The sequence below is a fragment of the Camelus dromedarius genome, chromosome 17 (assembly GCF_036321535.1).
Source record: "Camelus dromedarius isolate mCamDro1 chromosome 17, mCamDro1.pat, whole genome shotgun sequence".
Classification (NCBI taxonomy): domain Eukaryota; kingdom Metazoa; phylum Chordata; class Mammalia; order Artiodactyla; family Camelidae; genus Camelus; species Camelus dromedarius.
This window is the reverse complement of record NC_087452.1, coordinates 32,890,183-32,908,264: the sequence shown is the minus strand read 5'-3', so window position 1 is coordinate 32,908,264 and position 18,082 is coordinate 32,890,183. Positions and strand designations below refer to the sequence as shown.

The 18,082-nt window shown below is 54.7% G+C and overlaps 1 protein-coding gene across 7 annotated transcripts; it reads left to right on the top strand.

Annotated features, from left to right (window-relative positions):
• The first annotated feature begins 46 nt into the window (after nucleotides 1-46).
• On the top strand, nucleotides 47-18,082 carry HEMK1 (HemK methyltransferase family member 1). Of its 7 annotated transcripts, XR_010384850.1 has the most exons (14): nucleotides 47-130; nucleotides 1,142-1,509; nucleotides 1,798-1,889; nucleotides 2,204-2,297; nucleotides 6,471-6,605; nucleotides 6,929-6,993; nucleotides 7,255-7,304; nucleotides 8,234-8,342; nucleotides 9,180-9,275; nucleotides 9,442-9,555; nucleotides 9,710-9,834; nucleotides 10,883-11,025; nucleotides 11,606-11,696; nucleotides 13,229-18,082. XR_010384850.1 is itself a non-coding variant. In XM_064496505.1 (12 exons), exons 2-11 carry the CDS (start codon nucleotides 1,300-1,302, stop codon nucleotides 9,801-9,803), a joined length of 1,059 nt encoding a protein of 352 aa, XP_064352575.1. In that variant the 5' UTR covers nucleotides 47-130; nucleotides 1,142-1,299; the 3' UTR covers nucleotides 9,804-9,834; nucleotides 10,883-11,036. The 7 variants fall into 7 exon arrangements, 5 of the variants coding, with proteins under 5 accessions (XP_064352575.1, XP_031326272.1, XP_031326270.1 ...); XR_010384849.1 differs by lacking the exon at nucleotides 10,883-11,025; XM_064496505.1 differs by lacking the exons at nucleotides 11,606-11,696; nucleotides 13,229-18,082 and having other exon boundaries at nucleotides 10,883-11,036.

Here is an 18,082-nt window from a genome sequence, read left to right as displayed (position 1 = left end):
ATCCGCCCGAGCCCTTGCTCAGCTGCGCCGATGCCGGAAGCGGGGCGTCGGAAGGAGCTCACCGCGGCCCACGCACGTCCGGGAAACGAGCCCGCGGCAATTTCTTTAGTCGAGTGAGGTAACGCTTCAGGCAAGTATGAGGAACACACTCGAGACCCCCCTTTCCCCGTGTGCAGTTGGAAAAACAGGCCTGGGGAGAGGCGACCTCGCCTGTGTCAACGATACTGTGCGAAACTGAGGGAAACTGCACCCCTGACTTCGGGCCTCTCGAGGCAGCGCTCTGGTGGACAGAGCCGTCTCTGGAGTGCGAAGGACTTGGGTCTTGCCTGGGACCGTTCCTAGTTGGTGACGTTGGGCAAGTTACTTTCCTCTCGGAGTCTCCTTTTCTTCTCTGCTTGTCCCTGAAGATGTGGCACCACCTAGCAGGTGTTCAGTAAAGGCTAGTTTGAACCAAGCTTGGTCTCTGTGAAAGGAAAGGAGACCACTGATTTAAAATCTTCAGTTAAATTTGTTTGTGATAACTTAAATATAAAATTAACAAAAATTGTCAGTTTTTAGGTGGCATTTTTGGCTAATGTTTAGAATTATGGGTTAAATGGTGGGGGAGGGGATTTCCAGCATATAAATCAATGACAGTACGTGCAAAATGTCCGAAGCAAAGCTCCCAAGCAAAGGCAGTCTCCTCCCCTTAGTAGTATTGTTAAAAGCGTGCAACATTGAGTCCCTCTGTGTTGAGCTGGCTCCTAGGTCCTTGACATTCATTGACTGATGCACTGCTTGCCATGGAGCTGGTGTTATTTTCCCCATTTCAAGGATGAGGAAACTGAAACTCAGAAGTAATGACTTTCCCAAAGTCACACCTGCTGGGTTAAGTAGATCTGTCTAACCCCCAAGCCTGGGCCCTGATCCACACCGGCCCATTTATTAATAGGGACTGAGCTATGGGTTCAGATCACTTCAGCCAAAGATGTGAAGAAAACATCACTGGCCAAGATGAGAAGAATCAAATAGATGGGTGAGGGGCTAAAATGGAGTCAAGGAGGTAACAGAGCAAGAGCATGCCCTTTCTCAGGCAACAGGTCAGAGAGCGGTGAGTCATACAAGGCTCAGCTACTCTCCCGGTTCTCCTTCCCTATTCCAGGGTGACAGCCACACCTGAGGACCAGAGCCATGTTGAGGAGCCAGAGCCTGTGACTTCTCCATCTACACCCAGCTGGGGCCAGTCACCATCCTCAGCAGCTGACATCACAAGAAAGACTTGGGGACCTTGAGGAGTGCTCAAGGGATCCTTGGGGCAGAATGCTGAGGGCCCTCCTGTCTGGCCTAGGGTGGAGGGGAGGCATTTGGGGCTGCACCTTCACCTCATGGCGGCCTCATCTGCCTCTGGCTAGGTTGTTGAATGTCACAGAGCTGGTCAACCACTGGACAGCAGTCTTTGAGAAAAGGGGTATCCCTGAGGCCCGGGAATCCAGTGAGTACATCGTGGCTCATGTCCTTGGAGCCAAAACAGTTAAGTGCAGTGTTGTCAAGAGGACAGGAAGGAGGAGGAGGGAGGACCCTGGGGAAGAGACATCTAGGCTTTTTCACTCCAATGACAGTGCTGAGCTGAGAATGATGGGGTTTTTCTGAAGGAGTGTCTTGGGCAGATACTTATTCATTCATCCAAGAAACTTACAGTGTGTGCCAGGCACTAGGGGTTCAGGGATGACCAAGGTGGCTAGTGTTGGACCCACTGGCATTGTCCACAAAAGAAACCTGGATCAGGGGAGCCAGCCACTCACATTCTCTGTGGGGCAGTTTCAGAGCCTGAGGCCAGAACTTTGGACCCAGCCCCTGACACCTTGGCAGCTACAGTATATCCAGGAGCTGAGTAGCTACCGATTGCAAAGGTGAGCACCCATGAGCCAAACCTGAGGGCTCTGTGTAGGGAGCAAGGTCCAGCTCCCTTCGGCCCCACCAAGTCCATGGTCAGGGAGGAAGAAAGAGTCCAAGGACTAAGGAGGTGATGGGATGAGGGAGTGACGAGAGAGGGGTCATGGTAGTAAATAGGAAGAAGGGAGGGAGGGAAGGCCTTGGCTAGGAGTTCTTGGGCACAGGAGATGTGACTCTACCCAATACCTTTGGCCACAGTATCCCTCAACCCAGACATAGCCCTGTTGGTCCAGGCTCTGGCATTGATGATACCCTTCTGCCCCCTCTGCAGGATGCCTGTGCAGTACATCCTTGGTGAGTGGGACTTTCAGGGGCTCAGTCTGAAGATGGTGCCCCCAGTATTCATCCCTCGGTGGGAAACAGAGGTAAGCATGCCTCCAGGACAGGGCAGGATGGGAATGAAGGGGGTTTAAGGCACCTGTCTTGTCCCAGACTTCCTCCAGGGGGCGCTGGGGCCCCATCGCTGCTATCTTTTAGAGGCAGTGCCCTTCCTGGCTGGCTGGGTAGGTGGGGCCAAGAGGAAAGAAGTCTCCTGCTGGCCTCCTTGACTGTCCTCATATCCCAAGCTACTGTCCCAGTCCCTAGGCTGGCAGTGGCTCAGGGTGCCCCAGTTAGTGCTGCCCACCAAGTGCTCAGCCTGTTCTTGTCATTTCCCCAGGAGCTGTCCAGTGGGCCCCTGGCCTACCCAGCCCCGGGAAATAAGTGCCCACTTCTTCCTCGGGAGGCATGGGCAAAGTGGAGAGGGCTCCAGCTGGACATCTGGAAAGCTGGTACAGCTTTGTGACCTCGAGTAGTCACTGCCCCCTCTGGGCCCAGATGATGAGAGGGTTGGGCCTCCAAACCAGGGAATTGTTGGGATCTTTTTACCTTTTACACCCACTATCTAGTCAGGTAATCTCCTGTGTCTCTCAAATTACTAGGATTGGAAAGTGTGTGGTCCCAGCATGCTATCTCTAGGTGAGGCACCCTGATCCTGGGAGAGATGCTTTCTGTGGCCCTTTTTGGGCTTCTTCCTGACCTTGGAGGTGGCAGAGCTGGGAGCCAGTGAGAGCAGAGCAGGTAGAGGGATATGTGGGTGTGGCTGGTGGGCAAGCCAGAGGGCACCAGTTTCTGAGAAGGGATGTTTCTAGAAAGGCACACACATTCCTGGGAAAGATCAGGCCTCATCCACCTGCCCCAGCCAGGGACCCAGAGCCCCTCCTCACTTTCCGAGCCTCTCTTCCTCAGCCAAGAAACCCTCTGACCCCACCTGCTCCTGTACATCATGTGTTTGGGAGGCCAAGTCCTCGCCGTACTGCCAGTGTCAGGGCAGAGACAGTAGGGAATCTGAGACCTTGCTGAAGTCACAGGGCTGCCAAGGCAGGGAGCATGGGGGCAGCACTTGGACATCCTGACTTCTGGATCAGGGCCCCATACCTCACATGGGGCTGCCCCATCTCGGATTGGATGAGCTGGGATGAGTGCAGAGACCCAGAGCAGGATGTGGCCTGCAACCTGCAGGTTTTTGGGAGGTCAGCCCGTGGCTCCCCCAAGCATGTGACCTCTGGCCAGGAGGTCACTCAGTCTCTCCTGAGGCTGCCAAGGGTCAGGGCATGGGAGGGAAGCTACCCTGATGACCTTTGAGTCCCCTCAGAGCTGACCTGGCACCAACCATGTGTTTCAGGGTACTGAATGTTGGGTGTGGACTTCCGGCTCCCATGTGGGGGCCCCGCTTTCCTGGGTGGGTCTGGGCCAGGAGAACAGCTCTGCTGCAGGGGGTTGAGGGGAGGAGGGAGGCTGTGGTTGGGAGGCTAGATCCTTGCCTCACTGTACGGACATTTCTCAGAACTTGCCAGATTTGCCCCAGTGTGAAGCCGCATTGGGGGGGTGCTTTACCAGGAACTTGAGAGGACGTGGCCTGTGGCAGGGAGTGGGGAGAATGAGTGCAGGGGAAGGACCAAGTTGCCTGCATTCTCTCCATCCATTGTAGGGTGGTTTCTGATGATGAGTGCAAAATTCTAAAATGCAAAGTTGTAGGTGGCATGTGGCCTGACGAGTTGGATTTTCCCTGGGGGTGGGAAGGTGCCTCAGTCCCTGGCTTGGCAGTGTGAGCCATTGTCACCCAGCTTGGTGAGGTGAGGCTCTGTGCCCTATCTGTGATTAGCTTGAGAGAGGCAATGCCAATTTCCTGGGGCTGCCCGTCAGGAGTGTGATCCTAATGAAGGCGCTCATGGCACTCATGTCCTGCTGAGGCCTTGGGCTGACTTCTTGAGGGCTGTGGAGTCCTGTTGAGGCAGTGGCTCCAGGCAGAGCCGACAGCGGCCTGCTCTCTGCCTTCTTCCCACCTGCCCCTCTGCCCCCACCCCACTGTGCTCTTCTCTTGTTCACCTGGAAGTGGTGCCTTGGGCCTGTGACCAGCCTGGCTTTCAGCCTCCCCGAGGAACCTACCTACTTTAGGCTGAGGAGGCTCTTTACTAGGCAAGCAAGAGAGTTTCTGGACTTGCTGGGAGTGATCTCCACCCCTATCCACCCCCAGGTGGTCCCATAGCCAAGATGATCCCCTCATGGTCTGGAGTGTCAGAGAGAGACAAGAGGGCACTGATGACAGTGGGAGCCCAGTCTCAGCTTCACACCCTACCCAGGTAGCCATTCACATATATGATGTGTGCCTCTCAGGTCGAGGTGTCTCTGTGAGGTGGCTGGCCAGTGTGGTTGGCTGAGGGGTCATTCTCCAGCCAGGGTAGATCTGTCTGTGGCCAGGAAACCAAGGGAAGCTCATGCTCCTGACAAGTCTCAGCTGTCCAGTTGGCCGCTCAGTATGTGACCTCACCACTGAGACTGCAGACTCTCGGCCACAGCCCTCGACTGCTCACTCTGTGCCGGTCCCAGTGCTGTGGGCCCAGCTCGCTGCTGGCATCCTAAGTCTCCATAGTGCCTGGTATAGGGCCAGTGGGAGTGAGTGATGGAAAGCCTTCTCTGACTGGAGACAGACTGTTTGGTGCAGAAGGGGCTTGGAATAGGAAAGGTTAGACCCACTGATCAAGTTCTACCTGCCTTGGACTTGCTACCTTTGGGGACAGGTGAGCTTTACTCCTGGTTGGGGTGCCTGGAAGGATGAAATACTTCTGGGGACTTAGCACTGAGGAGCTTATGTGGAAAATGGGTTTGAGTGATCTAGAGCCCTCTGCTCCATTGGGGCCTAACTGTTGACATTGAGAGCTTGAGGGGACCTGGCGGTCTGAGACTCAGAGGGTAGCTTCCCGTGGCCACTGAACTGAGTGAGAGTTGGCCCAGCACTTGAGAAGTAGCCAAACCTAGAGGCCCCTCTGTGGGCCAAGCCCTGCTCATGTGGGACACACCGTGATGGGTTAGGTCCCTAGTCTTCCCATCATGGAGCCTTCAATCTGGCGGGAGAGGCAGACCCCATCCTAGATGTTAGGCACATAGTGAAGAAAGACCCTGGTGGGGGTTGAGGAAGCCTTTCTGAAGAATGTAGACCTATTTCAGATGAGGGAAATGCTTACTTGCTGACCCCTCCCATCATTCCCTGAGCCAGCCCTGCCTGGAATCCCAGGAGTCCCCAGCCTCCCCAGAACCTCTCCTGCTCTCATCCGAAGGGGCACCTTTGAGAAGGGACCACACTGCCCTTTCCCTGCTCCATGCCTGGCTACTTGGGCCCCCACTCTATTGCTGTTTAGAAACATTTTGGCCATTGGGCAGCATCTCTCCACCCTCACCTCCACCCTATAATGGCTTCCATGCACAGTCTGCAGGTGGCAGATGGATAGGTGAGACTTGAAACTCTGTTGTTTGTAAACAGCATCTGAAAGTGTCCCCCTGCCGCCAAGGCAGGTACGGTGCAGTTAGGCACCTCCCTCCATGTGGGCCCACTTACCCGCTGCCCTATGTATACCATAGCCCGCTTCAGATATGGGACTCAGGTGGGACTGTGTCATTCCCCATCCCTCCATGGAGGGAATTCTCCATCCTTTCAGCCTAGGAGCTTCTCTGGGGAGGTTATGAGGAAGCTGGGGACACATTGACCCCTGATTCTTGGCCACCATGAGCTGCAGGCCAGGCTCCAGGCGGGGCCTTAACCTCTGGGCCTTACTTTCCTTATGGACTGGTTGTGAGGATCTAACAGATTAGTATAGGGAAAGCTCTGGAAGCAGGGCCAGGAGAGGAGGTGGCCAGGGACCATCTTAGCACTGCTTTGAGCACAAAACAAGAAGATATCTCTAAAGGGATTAGCGAGAGCTTACTGAACACTTACGATGTATCAAGCCTGAAATCAATGCTTCATGAATGTGGTTCTGTTTAAACTACCCCCATCCCCTGTGAGGTGGGTTATCCACAACTGTGCTCAAGTTTACAGTTGGGGAAGTGGAGGCATGGAGAGACAGTGACCCACCTATGGCCTCAGCTGATACGAAGTTCAGTCTGGCTTTAGCCACCTCCCTTCTATGTTCACAAAGGGGCTAACCATGCTTCGGCTCTGTGCCAAGACCTGCAGGGGCTAGGTCAGCACCAGCTCTGATCCAGATCTCTCTACCTTGTAGGAACTGGTTGAATGGGTGCTGGAAGAGGTGACCCAAAGATCCCGTGTGGTGAGAGCCCAAGGTGGCCCCCTCATCCTGGAGGTGGGCTGTGGATCAGGAGCCATCTCCCTCAGCCTGCTGAGCAAGCTCCCCCAGGTGAGCCCCCTGTGCATCCCTCCACCCCACCCTGGGTAGACTGTGACTGGCACTTACTGTCCTTCCTGCTGATCTCTCCGCAACCCATCTCTGCTAGAAGCCCTTGAGGGGGAATGACTGGAAGTAGGAGGAAGACAGAGCTCTTAGAGGTCACAGATTCCAGCTCCCATCCCCTTCTATCTGGCCTAACCCTGGCCACAGAGAGGAAAAAGCTATTGATAATTTTCCTCCTCTTCTAGTAGGGAATTGGAGGAGGGCTCTGGTCCCAAGGCCTGGCTTCTCCAAGCACCCTGCCTCCCATGTACCCTTTGTTCTTGGGACAGAGCCAAGTCATTGCTGTGGACAAGGGAGAAGCTGCCATCTGCCTGGCCAATGAGAATGCTCACAGGTAGGTGGTCTTGGGGATAGAGGGTCAGGCTGGTGGAAGTCAGACTTAGGGGCCTGATCTCAACCCCTATGCAAGTATCAAACCCAGCACTGTCCGCACCCAAGAAGGAGGAGGCAATTGGGGTGGCCTGGCATGAGTCCCACAGGGTTACAAAAGAACAGTGGGAACCAGGTATATTGCTGATCCACGAAGGGTTTATTCTCCTAGTCAAGAGTAGGAGTCGGCCCCGCCATACTCACTTTTACTTTCCTATCTCTCCAGGCTTCAGTTGCAGGACAGGATTCGGATCATCCCCCTCGATGTGACCTTAGGTACCTTCCTCACCCATCTTCCCTGGGTGGGGATCCTGGGTACAGGTGCTGCTGGATGGATGAGGCACTCTGCAATGGTAGAGGGAGGGCTTCCCCAGCCTTCCTCGCTCTCTCACACGCGTGCGCGCGCACACACACACACACGTGGGGTATCTCAGAGTAGTCCTTGCTGAGGACAGGCAAGTCCCTATTGCCTCCTAGGCTGACCTGACCCCTGAAGAGATCAGCCTCAGTGTCTTCCTTACCTTCCATATCCCCGTACCTAGGGCTTGTTGTCAAGAGATAAGCAGAAGCTCAAAAGAAAGCCTTTGGGACCAGAATACTTGAGTGTCCCCCTGCCGCTGTCAGGCCCCAGCACAACACAACTTGGGCTCTGCCTTTACAGAGTGTCCTCGGGGGCCCTGGCACCAGTTCTGGTCCCATCACTTGTCCACAGGATCCTTGAGTTTGTGTGCCCCCTCCATGGAGTGTACAGCTGGTATAGCACTTGGCTCAGGATGGGACCAGTAGACAAAGTCACCAGGAATCAATTGACTGAGGCCAGGCCTGCCCTCCATACACTTAGTCCGTGTTGGCTATGAGGTGGAGTGGCAAGGCCACTGGGGCTGCAGAGGACAGAGGCTCTTGCTTTGCGCAGGCAATCAGAGATGGCTGCCTCAAGGCGGCACCTGAGTTGAGTCTTGCTTACTGAGGAGATTTTTAACAGGAAGAAGAGAGGGCAGGGACACTCCAGGGGGAGAACCGCCATGTCACAGCATACACATTCCCAGCCAGGCTGCTGACTGGGGACCCTGGGCAGTAATCTGTAAGTCTAGTTTATTGGGTTCAGAGATAGGCTTGGGAAGAGGGATTACCCAAGGGACATGGTGGTGCCTGGAGCTACCACCCTTTACCTCCCATTCTCTGCTGTTTGTTCCCCTTGACCACAGAGGACAGCTGGGCACATCTTCTACCCTGGGGCCCCGTGGACCTGATCGTCAGCAACCCTCCCTACGTCTTCCACCGGGACATGGAGCAGCTGGCCCCTGAGATCCTCAGGTGTGTGGTAGACCAGGGAGGCCAGGCCTGAGAAGGTCTAGTGGGATGGGCCTGTCCTGGAGGACCACACCATCAGGGGGATAGGGAGATTAGGGGGCTGAAAGGGGCAATGGTGTTGAAAGAGAGGCTCACTCTGGAACCCACAGACCTATTTGGGTTCAGCTTCTGCCTTCCCACTTAAGACCACTGAACCTCTCTGCACCTCAGTTTTCTGCCTCTGAAAAGGGAGTGGTAGAGCTTTGCAGGGCCATGGAGAGGACTCAGTGATGACTAAAATATCAGACGTGGTGTACAGTACTTAGAAGGTGCTCGGATGGGTGCATCATTTTCCAGAAGACTGAGGCTAAGAGAGGGTCTTGTTCAAACTCGTGTGGGGGCTTAGCAGGAAAGCTGGGACTAAGACTCTACTCCAGGCTTTGCACTGAGCCATCCTGCTCTCAGAGGCTGAGAATCAGGGGTAGCCCAGAAGCTTCTGGATGAGGTAGTAGTGTGGGTTGGGGTGCTGGCTTCCCCTTTGCTGGCTCTCAGGAGTGGTCAGGGCCAGCTCTAGGCCTCCCCAGGCCAAGAATAGGAACATCTTTGTTGTGGGGAGGCCCTCATGCCCTGGACGTTGTCATTCTTTACGGATCACTGAACACTCCCAGCACTGCCTGGTGGGAGGCTGCCTATAAGAGGTAGGGGAATTGGAGCTGCCATCATTTGGGGGCTCCCCCTCTGGGTCCTCAGACTCTCCTTTCAGCCTAGAGCGTGAGTTCCATAGAGCCCTCTTTGTGGAAGCCCTGCTCAGCTTCTCCACAGCCATCCCAGGCCCTCACCTCCCACTGTTTTCCCCTTCAGCTATGAAGACCCAGTAGCCCTGGATGGTGGCGAGGAGGGCATGGACATCATTTCCCACATCCTGGCCCTGGCACCTCGACTCCTGAAGGACTCTGGGTATGGATGGGGTGTCTCCTGGGTCTAACCTCAGCAGCCTCTCCCTCCCAGTGTGTACTGGGCCTGCCCTGGCCATCATTCTACCTCTACTCCTCCCAGCTCAGGCAACCCAGAAGTGCAGGTCCAGCCCTGCCCAGTTGAGCTGACCCATTTCTCCCCCATATAGAAGCATCTTCTTAGAAGTGGACCCAAGACACCCAGAGCTCGTTGGCAGCTGGCTTCAGAGCCGGCCAGACCTGTTCCTCAATCTCGTGACTGTGCGCCGGGATTTCTGTGGGAGGTGAGGCTCTACCCAACCCCCAGCTCCCACAGCCACACTGGTCCTTCCACTCTGACTATTCCAGCTCTGGCTGTGGGGCAAGTGTGCGGTTCCCACACCCTGCTCATTCCCCAGGGCCCAGGCAGTGACTGCCCCCTTGTCCCTGTCTCCTTAGGCCCCGGTTCCTGCATATCCAGAGGTCTAGGCCACAGCGTGGTTGCCCTGCAGATGCCTGGCCCGTGCTCCAGCCTGCCAGAGTGGCTGGCTGACACTTCTACCTGGAATGCTACTTTAAGGGAGGTGGGTGGTGCCTTCCAGAACCTCAGATGCTTGCAGCATTTTCTGTGGCTCTGTGATTCCCCATGTTCTACATTTCTAGGAGATTTGAGGGTAGAAGCAAGGGCAGGGATGTCCTTCCTGGGGCAGCCAAAAGCAAGGGTACCCACAGTCCAGCTTAGGAGCTGAACAGACCCAGGTTCCCAATCTGATTCTATCACATCAGTGTGGCAAAGGCAGGTTGCTCAGTGTCTCTGTGGGTGGAGTTGCTCTGGGGATGTTGAGAGATACAGCCAATAAAGTGGCAAGAGACCAGCAAGTGGTGACCTAATGTTTTGTTATTGTGGTTTGTGGGTCCCCTGACCCTTTGCCCCTAGGCAGTGCCGGGGGTAAGAGCTTCCTTCTGCCCCAGCGGGCCCGGCTGTCAGGCCCCACCTGGTGGGGGTGTGGGGTGCAGTGTGGAGAAGGGCACTTGTGCTCCTCCTGGCCTCAGATGCCAGGGCGCTTGGCACTGAGCTCCTCTCTCCCGGGGGTTGGCTTAGCCTTCCAGTGCCCCAGGTGCACTAAAGCACACTCCCTTGACTGGGTCTAGACTCTGAGCACAGTAATTGCATCTGAGCTTGAGCTTGGGGGTGGCTGCCTACTTTCTGGTGGGGAGGGGGCTGAGGGGTCTTGCTGCACAGTTCTGGGGTCACGTGTCCACATTCATTTAACAGTAGGGGGTGAGCAGGGCTTGTTTTACTTTTTATTCCCATAGTTTTTAGCTAAAATGTTCCTTCTAAGTCAGCCTTGGGGTTTCTGATAACCCATCTATCCCTGGTTGGGGCTGGGGAGAGTGAGAAGCTGAGGCGGTGAGCACAAGGTTGACCTCCACCCCAGCTCTGGTTGGCAGACTTGTGGCTGCCAGGAGGCCTGAAGGCCCAGCCCTTCTGTCCACAGCGGCAGGAGACCTCCAGGTTGGCAGGTGCTGGTGTTAGCCTGCATCAGAGTGGGTCCTGAGAAACATAGTGGACCAGGCTGGTGCGTTCTTTTGTATTCCCCTCTCCCATTCCTCCAACCTGTCACTTTCAAGGGCCTGACCTGGTGGTGCAGTGGCCAGAGGCAGTGTGGTCCAGTGGGCAGCATCCTCTGATGGAGCCAGGATGCTGGTTTCCAGGGCTGTGTCTTACAGTGGGACCTTGGCAGCTCCCTTCCCTGTGAGAAGTTGGCTCCAAGGTCAGTGCAAGGTAGCAGCCTCATTTTACTCTCAGTCAGCCAGTTGAAGGTTGTAGCTGGTATCTGAGTGCCCACTCCCGAGGCATGGACTCCACAAGAGGAGACATGGCCTGCCTGAGGTCACATAGTGGGAGGAAGTCAAATGGAGATGGGAAGTTAGGTCCCTGCCTTGGGGGGGTCTGTATTGCTGGAGTTACACCTGGCCTGGGCAACTCCTCCGCTGTGGTTAGGGGTTGCGTTTGCCTTAGCAGAGGCCACACTACAGCCCAAGGGCCCCAGTATCCTGCTTCTTGCCCAGCCCTAGCTGCATGGACCCTAAACTGCCTCTAGCTTCCTTTGAGGAGGAGCCAGGGACTTATCCTCATGGCTGCTCCAGAAGGACCTGGAAGGACAGGATGGGGCACAGCAGGGCAAGATGCCTGGCTTTCTGAGCCCCCATATACTCTCAGACCTTTGCCTGCCTCACTAGTGTTGCCCTTTCTCTCCTCCTACCTGTGCCCTTTGACTATTGATGCTGTCTTCAGCGGCATCTCAGGGCAGTTGCCCTGACCTAGCAGTCTCTTACCTCCTTGTCCCACAGCCTGGGCCACTCCTCAACCAGTGATGGCTTCCCTGATGGTCTAACCCTCCTGGCCTCAGGCTCATTACTGAGGAAGAACCTTGGCAAGCATGTGAGTATCACAGCCCAAGAGAGTGATGATGGGAAGTGACAGTATAGGGGCAGCTGGGGACACTGAAGCAGGAGCCACCCTTGGGACACCTTCCTTCTATAGGGCTTGACTCCCCTGGGGAAGAGGTTCAGGCCAAGTGGACTGGCAGGGTGGGTCTTCAAGCCTGCAGCCATGGGTTGACTGGGACTTGGACATTGAGCTCCAGTGTTGGAGCCACACCAGCCTGGATGCAGGTCCTGACATCTGCCCCTCGCTAGATGTGACCTTGGGTGGATGACTTCACCTCCCTCAGCCTTGGCTTCCAAATCTGAGAAATGGTATCAAGCGCTTTATCTTAATATGATTGCCAGGAGTCCATGGGTTGCACCTTTCATGGGGCACTATGAGTACCTCCATTGCCTGCCTTGGAGGGCAGACACAGGGAGGGCTCTGTACTCTCATGCTTTTCTTGTGCTTGGCACCAACACGAGGCAGACAGACACAGCAGTCTGGAAAGGAGGAAAGGCAGGGGTCTGAGTCTTGGGCTCTTGACTTCTCTCTGACCTCTGGAAATGGAGCCACTAAGGGGCTGGTAGCTTGGCAGCCAGATCTCCCCTTAGTCCCTCCTCTCCCTCCTCACCAGGACCTGAGTGCCCTGAGGTCCAAGCCAGAGTAACCAGTGCCTCTAGCATAGGGAAAACCAGTCTCACTCACCCTATCTCCTCCGTTCTCCTGGTGCCAGCGCCAGAGATGAGCTGCCTCCTTTAGCATGTGTTGTGGAGCCCTAAAGACAGAACAGCAGGAGAACGTGGGGCTGATGGTGGAATCTAGGTTCTGCAGGCACCTGAGGTCTTGAGGGATGTGCCTGCTACTCGCCCAGCCTCCTTTGAGCACAGGCAAAGGGGTAGGAGTCCCTGATGAATGTACTCTGGAAGAGCAATTCCCTCCCCTCTTCTGACAGTAGAGGAAACTGAGACTTTGCCTCACAGCTGGATGCTTTTCCCAGCTGCCATGGCTCTCTCCATGGGTCCTGTCTAGCTCCTTTATTGAAATGTGCCCTTTCTGCTCTCCCCTATTCCACCTGGACCCTGGGCCATTAACTTCTCTCAGTCCCCCCTTAAGCCCTTGGGTAGCTCCCCATGACCTGAGTGTGATCTCTGTGTCCTGCAGAGTCCAGGTCTGAAGAGGTGGGATGGCTATGAGAAGGGCCCTGGGGAGCCCTCCCAAAGCCCTATCAGTGCTCTGAGTAAGCGTCCATCAGAACAAAGTGTTCCACTGCTGATTGGCTTTGAGAGTTACTTTAACCTATTCAGGCCAACGTGACCCTCCCTATTCACTTTCGGATTCTTTTTTCCACTGCTCTGGACTCCAGCCTCCCTATAGAGCTCTCCATTCCCTACACACCCCTCCTTCCCCTTGCCCCAGCAGTTCATTCATCAGGAATGCCCTTGCCTACCACTTCCAGTCCAAGATTATTCTTTTCCTCAAGTCCCAGCAGAAATGCTGTCTCCTCTGGAACACCCACTCTGACCTCTGTGTTCTCCCTTCTACAGGTACCAGTGACATTCTACCCCATGCGTTTGGAACCTTTCTGTGTCTATCTCATCTCTGGGGTCCCATATGGATCTAGCATACTGCAAGCTCAGTGAATGTCCACCAGTAAGCCTATAGTATGTGCATTTTCTAGAATGGAGCTGGAATTTCCCATGTGGCTCACATCTGACCTGACAGCAGCTCTCACATATTCTGGGCAGCAGAGGGAGGAAGCTCTGAGGGCCTGGCCTCCCACCCAAGCCAGGCAGCTGTTTGGGTTGAGCCATAGCCACTAGGAGGGCTCAAGTGCACCTAATCTCTGCACAGTGGCCACGCCAGGAGTACAGGCTGTCCTTGGCGGCAGCAGGGGCGGGCACCAGGTTTCCTGGAGCTCTGGGCCCCAGCCAGAGTGTTGGCCAGAACAGCAGTCTGATCCCCGCCTCATGACCCCTCGGTTCTGGGACAGGCCGTCTGGGCAGGGATTGAGACCGTCAAAGCAACCCTCCCCCTCCTGTGGTCAGCAGGATGATGGCCCCAAAGATACCCACATCTTAATCCCCCAAACCTTTGAGTGTGTTACCTTACGTGGCAAAAGGAACTTTGCAGATTTGATTAAGTTAAGGATCTTGAGATGGAATGATTATCCTGGATTATTCAGGTGGACTCAGTGTAATCACAGGTGAAAAGGCGAGGAAATGGATTCTCCCCAAGAGCCTCAAGAAAGAATGCCATCTTTCCAACACCTTGATTTTAACCTGGTAAAACTGATTTTGGATTTCTGACTTCCAGAACTGTAAGATGATATATTTGTGTTGTTTTAAAACACTGAATTTGTGGTTGTTATAGCAGCAATTAGAAACTAATACAGATTTTGGTACCCAAAATGAAGTGCTGCTCTAACAAGTACCTAAAAATGGAAGTAGCTTTGCAATTGAAATTTAGAAATGGGAAAAGACTGAAAATTTTTGAGGTGCATGATAGATTGCCTTGAATGCTTTTCCTCTGAGCAGTGAGGTGGCCGGGGTGGGGGTTGTGAACCCTCTACAATCTGGAGACCTGAGCTGCCCAGGCCCACTGTCCACCTGTCTAAGAAAGGGGCCCAGCGTGGGCCCCAGAGAGTCTGGTCCGGGCACTGGGAGTGGGTGGAGAATGGGACTGAGACTGGGGAAGAGAGAGCAAAGCTGGCCTCCGTGGCCCATATCCATTGGCATGAGGACCACCTATGCTCTCAGAGATGATCTCAGAGACTGGATCTGAGCCTGTTCCTGGCTTCCATGGAGTCATGTGGTTGGCCCAGCATGCCTTGAGTTTGTAAGGATGAGCAGAGGGTGAGTAGGTACCATGTCTGTGAAATGAGTGCAGTAGCCCCTGACTCTAGGGGCAGAAAAGCAGCTCTGGCCAACACTCACCCCTCCATGTAAGCCTTGGAGATTCGGCTCCTTCCAGTCACCAGGCAGTGCCCAGCTCCTGCTATAGGTGTGGGCTGGGCTGTGTGGCTGGAATAGAATTTAGTCATTCCTGGGATTCTCAGCCTCATGGTCCCCAAAGCTGAAGTGGCTAATTGGAACCCTCGACTCTGCCTGTCCACGCCTGGACCAGGACCTCACTCCAGATGAGGGACACTCAGTGGCTCTGGAGGCACCATCCCACCTGGCCAAGGTCTGGGGCTCCTGAAGCCACAGCCCCAACTCAGGAGCCACATGGAGAGCTACTGGGGGGCCAGACATGGGCTGACGTGCCTCATGCTGGGTCTGAGACTGAGAATCTGGGCGATGGACAGTCTGGACACCTGAGTTCAAGGGTCAGCTTAAGTCCCCTGATATGCTTTGGATGAAGCCAAGAAGGCCTGTTTGTATTGGCAGGGGTAAATTGTAGCAAGACACATGTCCAATCCCTGATTCCCTCTCTCTTAAACAGAGAAGGAAGGGGCTTACTCAAGATCATATAGCGCTTGCCTCCTGACTCCTGATGCAGTGCCCTCAGCCCCCATTGCTTCCAAGGGCCCTTGGTCATTTAATTGGATGGCTTGTGCGGCTGTTTTATATGGCTCTTCATGTAGCTCTGGGATGCACAAATTGTGGCTCATAAAGTCCTCAGGGCCAAACGGCTGATGTCAGCTCCATTAGCCCAACTGCACCAATGGGTGTGTGGACAGATCTGGGTCCCATCTGAAGCCTTGGTGGTAGTTGTGAGGAGAGTGGGATTTCCCCCAAGTAAGCGGCTCCTGCTCTGAGGGAACTGGTGATGCACCGCTGAAAGGACCTTTAGGCACCTTTGGCCTTGTAATCAGGAATCAGATGTGTAGGAGCTTCAAATTCTGGGACCACTCCACTTCCGAGACACACTCCCCTCAACCATCCTATAGGAAAATGGTCAAGAAAGGCCAGTTTGACAGTTCACATAGTAGGAGAGGCAAAGGGAGCTTACCTCAGCCTTGCTGGGAGCCCTAGACTGAGCTGGCCTCCACTTGGCCCCAGCCATGGCTGAGGATTCAAGGTGAGGTGGCTCAGACCAGCTCTGCCCCAGGGAAGGCAGGCCTGGCCTGGTGGCCCCTTTCCAGAGGCTGGGGTCTCTCCCAGAGACTCTGCCTCTCAGGGCTGGGGATGCCACCATATTGCCCCTTGTACTGAATCTGTAGCCCTCTCCTGGGACATGAGTTTGGGGGAGTGGAAAGATCAGATCTCCCACCTTGCTGAGCCCAGGGAGCGGATTGTTGGGGCTTGAGGCACCCACAAAGATCCCTGTGTGTAGATGAGAATATAAAGGCTCAGCAGGCCTGGGCTGGGGCTTGAACCCAAGTCTCTTCTTTGGCTCCCAGCCTCCAGCCTTTCATCAGCTGCAGACCCCGACCCTGCCTTGCTTTCCAAGAGTGGTCCTGCCTGCCAGGAGAGGCAGCCAAGGCCCTTTGCCATTCCTGGAAGTCAGTGTGAGGCCAAGCTGTGTGGGCAAGCAGAGTGAACCCCAAGCTAGAGCTGCCTGGGCCTTGCTTGCCCTTGGACCTTGCAGCTGAGCGAAGTATCCAACCAGCGCTCCCTGGGCCTTCCTCCTCCATCTCCTTGCCGTCATTTCTTGAGCTCCTGCTGGGCAATGGGCCCCAAGCAGCTGCTTTGCATTTATTAGTTTTAATCATGCTACCTCACACACTGGGTTTTTAATCATCTTCATGATGAGGAAACCAAGGCTCAGCAGGGTGCAGGTCACACAGCTGTACTGGAAGGGAGGCTGAGGCTGCTTTTGCTGCCCATTTGACTGTCAGAGACACTGAGGTCAGCATAGCTGGATCCTGGGCTGCTCCCTTCAGGGCTCAATGCAGTGGTCCTCCTGGGCTTATGGATCCTCGGAGCAGGAGCAGGGCTTGCCAGGGCTGATCCCAGAGGGCTTTCTGGAAGCCCAGTGTTTACGCCTATGGGCTCTTCTCCTGAGCTGTGTGCAACATAGGCCCAGACCTCGGTCTTCCAATCCCTACTGTGTGCCAGGCTCTGGGGAGATGACATCAATCAGAAGAGCCTATAAAATATGGAGATTGAATGGTGCACCCTGAACCAAGTGCTTCTGGGATTATCTCATTCGCCCTCAAGATATCCCATAAGGCAGAGTCTGTGAACCATCCCATCTTACAGACAAGGAAACGAACTGAAAAAGGTTAAGGAGCTTGCTCATATGCTGGCTGAACTGGGATTCTGGCACAAGCAGAATGACCCAGGACCTGGGCCTTTGCCATCACACCAGGCTTGAAGAGGATGAGGCACAGGACAGGGATAGAGCAGGCAGAGAGGGCAGTCTAGGCAGAAGCCTGGAGGCCTGAAATCATGTGAACAGGGATGTATAGGGGCAAGGCAGTGATGGTGGTGAATGCCCTTGGATGAGTTCTGAATGCATTTCTGGATACCAGGGGCCTAATTTAAGTTTCAGGGTATCTGAAGATCCAGATGTTAACATTTGGGGATGTAGCCTGGAGGCAGCACTTTAGATGGAGTTGAGAAGACCACCCTTCCAGGCCTGAGGGCTGTCAACCACAGTGACCAGGCATCTCCATGTGTAATGGTGCCATGTGCCACACATACTTTGTCATCAATCCTGTCTGCATGTCTTGGGCGCCTTCCTAGGCCCACTAGACAGATGAAAAGACTGAGGCTTAGCCTGCCCAACATCACACAAGCAGGAAGTGGCTGTGGTAGCATTTGAGCCCAGTCCTCTGACATCCCAGCTGGAAGGAGAGTGAGCAGGCCAACTGAGGCCAACTGCAGCTCAGGGCTCCAATTCCCCGAGGGGCCCCAGTGCCAAGCTGGGGTGGCCCCAGGGCTGACGTGGGCTTCCAGGGCAAAGAGGAAAGTGGTGAGTCAAACAAAAAGCACCAGATGTGGAGTGAGCTTTCCCCCCTCCCAGCTGCCCGGGTGCCAGACTTTCACACCCCACAGAAGAGGGGCCCACTGGGGAGGGGAGGGCAGTGAAAGTGGCTGCTACTGGAAGGAGGTTCCGATGTACTCCGGATGTGGGGTGGGACTGGCTGACTCCCAGACTCTGGTTCCCAGCTGACAGGTGAGTGAGGAAAGTGAGTCCGGTCTCTACATAAGCGGGTATAAAGCCTGCCGTATCATGGGAAGCACAGGTCCTCAGGTCTGGGTGGTTCCGGGAGGAGTGTGTGGATGTGCCTAAAACCCTTCTTGAAGGCATTCCACAGCTCAAGAACTGTCCAGAGCTCCCCACTGCCTGCCTGCATGGAAACCCTGCCTCTTGCTCATTCTGCCCAGCCCTCTTGCCCAGATCCCTAGAGCTGTGGAGTTTGTTCTGTTAAACTAAATTTCACATGGAACTCAAATAATATATTTTTTTAAAGATAAAGACAGCATCTTAAACATAAATATATTTTATAA